General features: G+C 48.9%; 1 protein-coding gene across 3 annotated transcripts in view; it reads left to right on the top strand.

Moving 5' to 3' along the window:
- LOC109877990 (zinc finger protein 609-like) overlaps nucleotides 1-12,868 on the top strand; it is a 94,534-nt gene that overhangs the window by 76,028 nt on the left and 5,638 nt on the right. For 2 of the 3 annotated variants that reach the window (XM_031812367.1, XM_031812365.1), the window contains 5 exons: nucleotides 4,855-4,942; nucleotides 8,426-10,862; nucleotides 11,081-11,453; nucleotides 11,590-11,958; nucleotides 12,206-12,284. In XM_031812367.1, the coding sequence (XP_031668227.1) occupies nucleotides 4,855-4,942; nucleotides 8,426-10,862; nucleotides 11,081-11,453; nucleotides 11,590-11,958; nucleotides 12,206-12,279 (3,341 nt within the window). In that variant the 3' untranslated portion in view covers nucleotides 12,280-12,284. The remainder of the gene's footprint in view (nucleotides 1-4,854; nucleotides 4,943-8,425; nucleotides 10,863-11,080; nucleotides 11,454-11,589; nucleotides 11,959-12,205; nucleotides 12,285-12,868) is intronic. The other variant, XM_031812366.1, reaches the window with a different exon arrangement.

Raw genomic sequence — 12,868 nt, 5'->3', positions numbered from 1 at the left:
ATATTAGCTCTGAACCTTAAAGGGGCTAAACAAGTGGCGGGGTGACCAGTTTGTTGTTTCAACTGCATATCAGATGAAATCCAATTTGATTTGTCACATGCCCCAAATACATCCGGTGAGGAGCTTACGTGAAATGCTTTCTTACAAGCCCTTAACCTGCAGTTCAAGAAATAGACTTAAGTAAGATTTACAACGAATAAAAAGTAACACAATAAAATAACCATAATGAGGCTGTATTTTTATTTCACCTGTATTTAACCAGGCAAGTCAGTTAAGAACACATTATTATTTACAATGACGGCCTGGGAACAGTGGGGTTAACTGCCTGTTCAGGGGCTGAACGACAGATTTGTACCTTGTCGGCTCGGGGGTTTGAACTGGCAACCTTCTGCTCACTAGTCCAATGCTCTAACCACTAGGCTACCCTGCCGCCCCAGCAGTAATGTATACAGGGGGTACCGGTACCAAGTCAATTTGTGAGGGTACAGGTTAGTAAAAGTGACTATGCATAGATAATAAACAGCGAGAAGGAGCATTGTAAAAATAAAGGTGGTGGGGAGTGTAAATAATCTGTGTGGCTACCCTCTGTAGCGTCTTACGTCGTATGCCGAGCAGTTGCCATACCAGGCGGGGATGCAACCAGTCAGGATGCTCTCGATGGTTCAGCTGTTGAACTTCTTGAAGATCTGGGGACTAATGCCAAATCTTTTCAGTCTCCTGAGGGGGAGAAAGGCTTTGTCGTGCCCTCTTCACAACTGTCTTGGTGTGTTTGGACTACGATAGTTTGTTGGTGATGTGGACACCAAGGAACTTGAAACTCTCGACCCTCTGCACTACCACAATGTCAATGGGGGGCCTGGTTGGCTCTCCTTTTCCTGTAGTCCACAATCCGCTCTTTTGTCTTGCTCACATTGAGACGAGATGTTGTTGTCCTGGAAACACTGCCAGGACTCTGACCTCCTGCCTACAGGCTGTCTAATCGTTGTCTCTGATCAGGCCTACCACCGTTATCGTCAGCAAACTTAATGATGTTGTTGGAGTCGTGTTTGGCCACGCAGTTGTGGGTGAGCAGGGAGTACAGGAGGGGACTAAGCATGCACCCCATGTTGAGGATCAGCGTGGCAGATGTGGTGTTGCCTACCCTTACAAAACTGGGGACGGACCATCAGGAAGTTCAGGATCCAGATCCACCAGGGAGGTGTTTAGTCCCAGGGTCCTTAGTTTAGTGATGAGCTTTGAGGGCACTATGGTGTTGAACGCTGGGCTGTAGTCTATGAACAGCATTCTCACATAGGTGTTCCTTTTGTCCAGGTGGGAAAGGGCAGTGTGGAGTGTGTTTGAGATTGTGTCATCTGTGGAGCGGTTGGGACGGTATGTGAATTGGAGCGGGTCTAGGGTTTCCGGGATGATGGTACTGTGAGCCAAGACCAGCCTTTCGAAGCACTTCATGGCCACCGACGTGAGTGCTTAGTCATTTAGGCATGTTACCTTCGCTTTCTTGGTCACAGGGACTGTGACGGTCTGCTTGAAACGTGTAGTTATTAGATTCGGTCAGGGAGAGGTTGAAATATCAGATTGCCCCTTTGATTGGAATGGTCAGAGTAAAGGCCAAAGCCATTTTGATCCATGTGGAGCAGGAGAAATCTGAGGTACCTGAAGGACTTCGATTAGCTTTAAACCTTCATAATCGCAGTCGGAGACGGAGAATGCTGAGAAGCGGCTAAAGGCGTGTTGAGTAGGAGAGGTTCAAAGGTCGGCCGTGTCCCTGTGGCCAGCAGGCTTGACCAGCTGCAGGGGAGCTGATTATGGAGCTCCCAGTAACCTAATGAAACGTGTCAGTGGGGACCTGGGAGCCGCTGATCCATGCATCCAGGAGCAACCTCCTGACTGATATTCTCTGCCATTAGAGTCTTATTCATTAGTAGTGTACCAAGGAGTCCAGTGGTGGAGGGTTTAGGGACACGGACACTATTTGTTGCTCAGTGGAAATGAGAGGTGAAATACAGGCCAATCGTTCTCATTAATGTTGATTTCAATCACTTGGCTCAGGCGACCCTAATGAGGTTGATGGAAAGGGGGGAGTGAGGTGGGGAGGGTGAAGGGGGAGGGTGGACCACTGGTGTCTCTGCCTGCTTCCCCCACTGAACTCGCATTTGAAAGGGTTGGCCTTGTTTTTTTAACTGACCCAGTCTGGTCCCTTTACTGCGAACAAGTCCAGAGACGACACTGAGAGATCACAAACACGTCTTCCCGATAATCAGCTACAAACACCTTCAGCCTGTCAGTTTAACTGCCTTCTGAACGGTTGAAATTATCTCCGTCATTTATGTCCTGATATTGGGATTTTGGCAAGGAGTACATTGGTGATTATTAAGTTATGTTGACATATGTACGCCAACACGGCTACAATAAACCCCTCTCCTAACCTGATTAGCTGTACAGTTTAGCAGATAGTATTTCGATCAACATTTTTTGTTGCTTTTAATACGTATTAACATGCACATACAAATTCTGCCAATATTGGAGCACAGCACAGTCACTGAGTGAGTTAAATGTTGACAAAATGCCAAAGACAACATAGCTGTTCAGTTGCTTTTTCCTATTCAGCCAGTATTGGCTGCCAGTTTCATTTTGCATTAGCTTGTCTGTCGAGAGGGTGGGGGCAGGGTGATAAAGGTGCTGGATAAGCCCTCTAACGTCACGTCACGCAAGGCCAAACTCAATGGCCTGGCCGGCCCATCACAATGCTTTCCAGTTGGTGCCAGTTGAAAGAGCAAGGGCTGGGGGTGAGCACTCGTGTTTACCATCTGGACTGGAGTAGGAACGGGGCCAGTGGCCAAGTGTCACCAGGTTCCTGTAAACGTATGTAGAAATGCCTTATACGCTCACCAACCGGCAACCACTTTCAGTGCCAGAGGCAGTCCTGCAGCAGAAAGACAGACGAGACCTGCACTAGGTTAGATGGAGGGGAGAGGGTTCGACACAGGAAAGGGAGAGGGGGGAGGTTTCCTGAGCTAATAAAATACGTGCAGGAATGGAAGCTGCCAGCCAGCATTCTTGTGCTATTAGACAAGTTACTTCACTGCAGACTCTAGTTTCTACTGCAGTGCTGAGATGGCATGCTGAGGTCACCGGGCGGTGGGCTATGGGGTAATACATCTAGGCTGTTTTTAAACCGGGAGACAACTTGCTGTCGTCTGCAACACTATGCTTTTTTTGTTGGTGTTTTTATTATTGAGTTTGCCAACAACAAAAAATGATCACCTGTCATAAATTCTCATCAGCTTTAGATCATATTATGATCAGCATTAAACAGTTATGTTTTTATTTTATGTGTGGTCATTGACGAGTAACAAAGTTATGGAGAGAGGTGTAGCAGACTTCCTAACCTATCAGTGTTGATGAATCTTGTATTCTCCAAACTGACCTGTGATTTCCACGTGTGTGTGTGTGTGTGTGTGTGTGTGTGAGAGATATAGGCTATTGTATGATCTCACACCAGGTCATTCCATTGGATGATCTCACCTCAAGCTAAAGTTGGATTTAACGCGCCAGGTTATATATCTCCTAGCCTGGCCATGCATGCCTAGAAAAACTAGTGGTTCTGAATGCTGCCAACTTAACGCCAGTGAAATGACAACACAGTAGCCCCCTGGTCAGCCGCAGTCAGCCACATACCAGATAAGTTGAGGATATTCCTGTACTGGCTTCTTGCTTCTCTCCTGCAGCGTGGCTGCTGATGCCCAGAACATCAGACATTAATTTAACAATATCTTTGCTCTGGCACTCCACTAAGGGCTCCTAGCAGAATCATTAAGCTCTGCTGGATCGTTACACCCTCAGGCTGAATATGAACTACAGAGCCATCACTAAAGCAAAGGCCTCATATGTGTTTTTCCCTGTAATAGCACAATCTTTTTCTCACTGGGAAGTCTGATGCTTGGTAGCAAAGTCAAAAAGGAGGACAGAAAATCATTCTACATACAAATAAGAAAACTATTGGTGCTACCGAAGGATCTTGCAGTGGTCATATAGAACCGACAACATTATAATAGACAACAGTAATGGAGAACTGACAACATAATAGACAACACTAATGTAGAACCGACAACATTATAATAGACAGCAGTAATGGAGAACGGACAACATTATAATAGACAGCAGTAATGTAGAACCGACAACATTATAATAGATAACAGTGATGGAGAACTGACAACATTATAATAGACAACAGTAATGGAGAACTGACAACATTATAATAGACAACAGTAATGGAGAACTGACAACATTATAATAGACAACAGTAATGGAGACCTGACAACATTATAATAGACAGCAGTAATGGAGAACGGACAACATTATAATAGACAGTGGTCATATAGAACCTACAACATTATAATAGACAGCAGTAATGGAGAACTGACAACATTACAATAGACAGCAGTAATGGAGAACTGACAACAGTATAATAGACAGCAGTAATGGAGAACCGACAACATTATAATAAACAGCAGTAATGTAGAACCGACAACATTATAATAGGGGTTCTGCTTTGAGAGTATGCCCAGGAACCCCTGTCTGATCTATTTAAATGGGAGCTGTTGCGGTGGCCCCGGTTAGATGTGGTGGCCCCGGTTAATTGAGGTGGCCCCGGTTAGATGCGGTGGCCCCGGTTAGATGCGGTGGCCCCGGTTAATTGAAGAATACAACTTGATGTCATTCTTAATGATGGAGCAACTGTTAAATTCTGTTTTGGCACTATGGTGTGAATGTGAGATCATTAATCCAGATGATGTATGGTAGTCTCATTACTCTTATGAATGACAAATTAAGAATTGTGTTATTTTCCCACAGGCATGCTGGTGGTGAATGTGACCTGGAGGAACAAGAGCTACGTCGGCACCCTGTTGGACTGTACTCGACATGATTGGGCACCTCCCAGGTAAGCGCGTCTCCATACATTATCTCCACTGTTATTCCAGACGGTTCACATTTTGGTACTTTGTCTTTCATTAACTGGATTCAACTGAACATTTTGAAATAAGGTATTGACGTTAGGCTTCCTGAATTGTATTTGAAAAATGGTCGCTGGCCGTAATCTTTACACAGTATCATAAGTCATGTAGTTAGTGTTTGATGTCAAATAAGAGCATTACCAGGGACCATCAAACATCAGATACTCCATTTAAAAAAAATCATTTACCCTTCCAGCACTTGGTTTCTCACATTTCCTTGCATAAAGAGGGAACTCCGATATGAATCTACCAATCCGCCATCTATATCACGCTAGCTGTTGGATATTAGTCCTCACCTCTGTCTCTAGGGGGCCAGCAGTGCTTGTCTATCCACTGTAGTCTTTTAACTTGGGCTCGGAGATACATTCTGCAAACTGCTGACGTCCCAAGAGGAAGTGATAGAAATAGAATCCTCCAACAAGCCAGATTGCCGGATCCAATTATTGAGCTAATAGCTTTTCCCAACACTGTATCACATTCTCCACTGTCGTGGTGGGACCACACCTCCTATCAGCAGCATTGTCTCAGCACTGGCTCATTTTCTCATGCTCTTTTTTTTCCTACACGAGATATCTTCATTCCTGGAGTCCCCATCTCATTTAACTACCGCAGAGAGTTTAGCTTACATTTTTTGATAGACCATACCACTCAAGCGCTGCACATCCACGGCCAACTTGAGTCACTCTCAAAACAGTGACAGACTGGCTTTCAGAATTGCATTGTAGCTGGGCTTACTGTGGCAGTTTGATTGAAGGCTCTCCGCAAAGTAACAGCTCAACAAACTTTCAGGAAACCAAATCCGCAGGCTCTCCAGCTCCACGATGAGTAATGACTAATGAGTCTGAATTCCTCAATCTCCGAGGGCCTACGGATTGACTCTCATCCCCTGCTGCTGGTGAAATAGTTTGGAGTGATTGGAGGGGGAAGTTATGAGTCATCCCAGGCCCTGGTGTCTTTGTCACGGACTGTTAACCTTCACTGCTGGGATAATTACATTATTATCATAGAGACATGGGGGCCCAACTCTATTTTAGGGATGTGAATTATGCTACTTATGATTTAGCAGGCAGGTAGGTACACTGCATGACCAAAAGTATGTGGACACCTGCTCGTCGAACATATCATTCCAAAATCATGGGCATTAAGAGTTGGTCCCCCCCCCGTTGCTGCTATTAAAGCTTTCCACTAGATGTTGGAACATTGCTGCGGGGACTTGCTTCCATTCAGCCACAAGCATTAGTGAAGTCTGGCACTGATGTTGGGCGATTAGGCCTGGCTCGCAGTAGCATTCCAATTCATCCCAAAGGTGGTCGATGGGGTTAAGGTCAGGGCTCTGTGTAGGCCAGTCAAGTTCTTCCACACCAATCGACAAACCATTTCTGTATGGACCTCGCATTGTGCACTGGAGCATTGTCATGCTGAAACAGAAAAGGGCCTTCCCCAAGCTGTCATTGTATGCTGTTGCTTTACAGTTGGCACTATGCATTGGGGCACAGGTAGCGTTCTCCTGGCATCCGCCAAACCCAGATTCGTCCGTCGGACTGCCAGATGGTGACACGTTATTCATCACTCCAGAGAGCGCATTTCCATTGCTCCGGAGTCCAATGGCGGCAAGCTTTATACCACTCCAGCCGACGGTTGCCATTGCGCATGGTGATCTTAGGCTTGTGTGCAGCTGCTCGGCCATGGAAACCCATTTCATGAAGCTCCCGACGAACCGTTCTTGTGCTGACGTTGCATCGAGGCAGTTTGGAACTTGATAGTGAGTGTTGCAACAGAGGACAGATGCTTTTTATGCACTTCAGCACTTGGCAGTCCTGTTCTGTGAACTTGTGTGGCCTACCAGTTCGCGGCTTAGCCGTTGTTCCTTCTAAACGTTTCCACTTCACAATAACAGCACTTACAGTTGACCGGGGTAGCTTTAGCAGGGCAGAAATTTGATGAACTGACTTGGTGGAAACGTGGCATCCCATGACGGTGCCACATTGATAGTCACTGAGCTCTTCAGTAAGGCCATTCTACTGCCAATTTTTGTCTATGGAGATTGCATGCTTTCCTGAGATTGCATGGCTGTGTGCTCGATGTTACACACCTGTCAGCAACGGGTTTGGCGGAAATAGCCGAATCCACTCATTTGAAGGGGTGTCCACATACCTTTTGTGTGTATGTAGTGTAGATGTTCACCCTCTTCCTTCTGCAACTAATGTTCACTCTTTATTTGGACAAAATGAAAGACAAAGGAATTCCACCCCATAAGTTGTGTGTAAGGCTTGCTGATATACAGACCCAGTTTATTGCTGTCTTATCTAGAAATGTAGAATTTCAGCAAATCATTAACCAGGTTTCCTTCCAACCATTTCATGTGAATGAATTACCTGATGCATGAAAACAGTCACAGCTGGGCTGATGGAAACAGGATATGCCGATACAATTTTTAAAATGGTGACAGACTATTTGTTTGTTCAACATGGTTGGGATCTTTTTGTGTCGGGGAAATTGATTATGTGAGAAATGGAGGTCGAAACGCCTTTTTATGCGCAAATATTGATGTAATTAACCATCATTGAAATACACTTATGTTGTGTGGTCCTCCCACTATGACACAGGAAAGCATGCAGTTTATTAGGCTACAGATGAAATAAGTTATGATGAACTTCACAGGGTGGTGAAAGTGCACGGTGATGAGCTTCACAGGGTGGTGAAAGTGCACGGTGATGAACTTCACAGGGTGGTGAAAGTGCACGGTGATGAGCTTCACAGGGTGGTGAAAGTGCACGGTGATGAACTTCACAGGGTGGTGAAAGTGCACGGTGATGAACTTCACAGGGTGGTGAAAGTGCACGGTGATGAACTTCACAGGGTGGTGAAAGTGCACGGTGATGAACTTCACAGGGTGGTGAAAGTGCACGGTGATGAACTTCACAGGGTGGTGAAAGTGCACGGTAACGAGCTTGATGCTCCTTTCCAATCAATATCCAGGGTCTTATTCTGGTGACATGATGATCGATGCTTTGCTGCCATTTGACAAATACAAATAATATTTATCTTCTCCATAATAATCTCATTATGCATGTAGCCTACCCACACTGTATCTGGCAGCTGTTGGGTAAAGTGCACGTGCCAAGATCAGAGTGGGCACCCCTGCTCTAAAACTAACAGGTTTTGTGACAAAATATATGTTTATGTGCACTGTCATCACACACAGCCTTTTATCCACAACAAGTTCATTTGATGGAAACCCATCTCTGGTGGAAAATGCACATATTGTGTTATGCAGATTGGATGGAAACCTAGCTATTTAGTGTCATTTGTATTCTGCCTACATTTATCAGTCAACCTTTTTTAAATGACGTTTGTTTTTGGCATGCGTAATGTAATTTGCTAACGTCTACGTCCTCTTGTCTCCTCAGGTTCTGTGAGTCTCCCACCAGTGACTTGGAGATGAGGAATGGCCGGGGCCGGGGCAAGAGGATGAGGCCCAACAGCAACACACCCGTCAACGAGAACAGCAACTCGTCGGACAACAAGGGCAGCGGCACCAGCAAGACACGTGCTGCCAACAACAACAGTAAGGGTCGGCGGGGCAGCCAGACGTCGTCGGAGCGCCGCACGCCACCCAACAGCAACACAGAGGATGTCAAGGCCAGCCCCTCATCGGCCAGCAAGCGCAAGTCCAAACCTGCCTCAGACATGGAGCCCAACTCCAGCTCTGAGGACACCAAAGGCAACAAGCGCATGCGGACCAACTCCAACAGCGGAGGAGGAGGGGCGCTTCCCCCTGTCCCTCCCCCCATCCCCTCAATTAAAACTGAGCCCCAGCCCCCGACACTCGACCGCAACTGTCCCTCGCCGGTCCTCATCGACTGCCCGCACCCCGGCTGCAACAAGAAGTACAAGCACATCAACGGCCTCAAGTACCACCAGGCCCGCGCCCACAACGACGACGACGACATCAAGCTGGACCTGGATGGGGACAGTGAATACGGGGAGGACTCCACGCTTCACCCTGAGCCGGGGAACTGCAACGGGGCCTCCAGTTCTCACAAAGGCTGTCTGTCTCCCGCACGGTCTGTCACCCCCAAAGGAAGGGGCTTTGACTGCCAGAGTCCGTCTCCTTCCCCGGGCAAGTTTGGTTCCAAACAGAGTAAAAAGAAAGGTGGCGACGCTGACCCTGAAGCAAGCGGCATACCGATGGAAGGCTGTGACGACGGGCCCTGTCTCACCGATGAGGCCAGCAACGACGGCATGGAAAAGTCCAAGTCCCACAAAAAGTCCAAGACCGACAAACTATCTCAGAAGAACATGAAGTCATCGTCCCGGCCTGTACCCCCAGGGAGCGTAGCTTCCCAGCAGCTCTACTCCCTACAGGCTGCCTCTTTCCCTGCCGGGGGGAACCCCAATGCTTCTCTAGGGATCCCCCCTATGATACAGGGCATCCCCAAAAGCCCCCAGATGAAGGGCACCCAGCCCATCAAACCCCCCGCCGTGATGGGAGACCCTGTCGCGCTGAACCCTGTCACGCTGAACCCTGCTTCCGGTGCCTCAAAAGAAAAGAAGAAGAAGGAGAAGAAGAAGAGAGACAGCAGGAAGGAGGCAGAGAGCCCTAAGCCTCTGGGGAAAGGGGGGAAACCAGAAGAGGGCAAGAGTCCCTACTCTGAGTCCTCAGAGCCAGGAAAAGGTGACGGGCTACTTAACGGCTCCTCGGACCCCCACCAGAGCCGTCTTGCCAGCATCAAGGCAGAGGCGGATAAGATCTACAGCTTCACCGACAACGCCCCCAGTCTGTCCATAGGGGTGGCCAGCCGGATAGAGGGCACGGGAATGCCTCAGCCACTCACGCCCCTCCACGTGGTCACCCAGAATGGTGGCGGAGCCGACAACTCCTCGGTCAAGACCAACAGCCCGGCGTACTCGGACATCTCGGACGCAGGGGAGGACGGCGAGGGCAGACTTGTGGAAGGGGTGAAGGTCAAGGTGGAGGACCAAGGTATCAGAGAAGGAGCAAAGAAAGCCTTGTTTCCCAGCCAGACGCCCAACAAGGAGTCTCCGTACTATGCCGGCTATGAGGCCTACTACTCGCCCAACTACACCTGCCCCAGCCCCGGTGCCGCCAACCCGGGCATGCCGCACACCGGAAGTCCGGCATTGAAAGTGAAGCGTGAGGACGAACAGGAGAATGTGGAAGACAAGGTCAAAGTGGAGCCTCACGAAGATCGCAAAGCCGAGATGAACGCCTCCAGTCAACAACAACAACAACATCATCATCATCATCAACAACAACAACAACAACAGCAGCAGCAGCAGCAGCAGCAGTCAGTCATCCAACAGCGCTCCAACATGTACATGCAGCCTCTCTATTACAACCAGTACTCCTACGTTCCCCCGTACGCCTACCACCCGGACCAGGCCTACCACAACCACCTGCTCAACACCAACCCGGCCTACCGGCACCAGTATGAGGAGCGCCAGCGCCAGGTGATCTCTGAGCAGCACCGGGTGGCGGTGGCGGAGAAGAAGAGCTCTGACGCGGCGGCCATGAAGGAACGCGAGGCCTCCATGAAGGAGGAGTGGAAGCAGAAGGCCTTGGGGCCGCCCACTCTCTCCAAGGCCCCTGGAAAGACAGACAGCCTGGCCAACAAGACCCAACAGAACCAGGGTAAGACCAGAGACTCTCCATCGGAGCCCTCCAAGGCCTCCGCCACAGGCCTGAAAGGAGAGGTATCTAAGTCACAGCAGGCCGAAGGGCTGAAGATGAAGCTGAGTGAAGGGGGGCACCATGGGAAGGAGGACTCCAAGCCAAGCCTAGACTCCAGAGCGGGGATAGAGCAAGCCATGTGGTACAGACAGGTAAAAAAAAAATACCCTATTATTTTTCATACTTAGGTGTGTTCTTATATTCTATTATTTGTACATATTTTATTATGTTAATGATTGCAGTGTAATGTGGTGATTGATGCTCATTTTAGATCATGTTTGGATCACTTGTAGCCCTTCTAGAGAGCTGTGGAGTTGTTTTAAAGAGGTATCCCTGAGTTAACCCATTCACACCATCTGTCTACCCCAAGCAGACCCAGATGGAGGACGAGCAGCAACAACCACCACCGCGGTGGAAAGACGAGAGAGACCGAGAGCGAGAGAGAGACCGCGACCGCAAAGGAAAGGACGACAGGCCCAACAGGCCCAAGGAGAGTGGCGGTCCCAAAGAGGAGGATGGCACTGGTCCGAAAGAGGGCACAGACCCCAGAACGTCTTCTGCTGAGGACCAACGGGCCATGGGCAAAGACCCTCGCGCCAATGCCCACATGCAGTTCTCCTCGGCCCTGGCGCAGCACCAGGGCTACATGCCCTATATGCCTGGTTACCCTTATGGGCAGGGCTATGACCCCAGCCACCCCGGGTACAGAGGCATGCCCACAGTCATGATGCAGAATTACCCAGGTAACCACACCAGATCAACTATTGGTATAGAAAGGAACCACTTGGTGAAAGTGCATTTGCCCAAAAAATCTCTATACAAATGTTTTGATATTAAGCCATGAATGAAATTAACACAATGACCTGTCCCCCATGTTAGGTTCCCCCTACCTGCCCGCGGGCTATCCGTTCTCCCCTTACGGCGGCAAGATGGCCGGCGGTGAGGAGGAGGCGAGGGGAGGTGACAAGTCGCGCGCCAGCCCCACGGTGAGCGGCAAGGCAGCTTCGGTGGACTCCAAGGCCCTGGACATCCTGCAGCAGCACGCCAGCCAGTACAAGAGCAAGTCCCCCACGGTGGGCGACAAGCCGTCCCATGAGAGGGACAGGGGAGAGAGGAGCGGCGGGGAGAGGGAACGAGAGAGGGACATGGAGCGGCCACGCTCCTCGCCCTCCCAGCGCATCATGCCCTCCCATCACCACCTGGGATACCCGCTGCTCTCGGGCCAGTATGATCTGTCCTACACAACAGGTCAGTCGCAGCCAATCACCACTTTTACTATTATGACTGACAAGGCTCTCGGAAACTCTTACTGATACACAACTGATGTACCCACCACAACGGATGTACCCACCACAACTGATGCACCCTCCCCAACTGATGCACCCTCCCCAACTGATGCACCCTCCCCAACTGATGCACCCTCCCCAACTGATGCACCCTCCCCAACTGATGCACCCTCCCCAACTGATGTACATACATTTTCCGCCTCGCACAGGTCTCTCGTCATCAGCTATTGTTGCCAGTCAGCAAGCCGCAGCCCCCTCCCTCTACCCCCCGGCGCGGAGATGAAAACGGTAAGGCCCCTAGTCAGACAGACGGACAGGCACACAAACAGAATAAAATGGATCTTAAAAGAGAAAAATACATCAGCAGACATAAAGTGCAGTTCAATAACCAAATGGACGGTATCACACCAAATACTTGGTACTGTGTGCACACTAACCAAACTGTGTCATAGACGACGCCAATGGAGACAGTCTTACTGGGGTCTGACACATACAACCACAATGACTTTACACACTAAATACTTTACAATTTACATACTTTTAAAACGTGTGTGTGTGTGTGTGTGTGTGTGTGTGTGTGTGTGTGTGTGTGTGTGTGTGTGCCTCTATCAGTTACACATACACGTCAGTACATACACATAACAAATAGGTCACACCAATGGGAGTATCACGGTCTCATTAGCCAGACAAATAGATACTGGGGTCAGATGTGGCCGTATGGACAGAGAGCATGGTGGGAAAAGATGTAGACATGCAGTACTTTGACAACCTGTAGCTTCTATGCCTCATTACATATGAGAAATTATGCTTTACTTTACAATCGCACTGACTTAGTACTACTGGCCTGGACAACAGTCTGATACACAGCTCTC

The sequence above is a fragment of the Oncorhynchus kisutch genome, unplaced genomic scaffold, assembly GCF_002021735.2.
Source record: "Oncorhynchus kisutch isolate 150728-3 unplaced genomic scaffold, Okis_V2 Okis03b-Okis08b_hom, whole genome shotgun sequence".
NCBI classification, from domain to species: Eukaryota; Metazoa; Chordata; class Actinopteri; order Salmoniformes; family Salmonidae; genus Oncorhynchus; species Oncorhynchus kisutch.
This window is presented reverse-complemented; position numbering and strand designations above follow the sequence as displayed.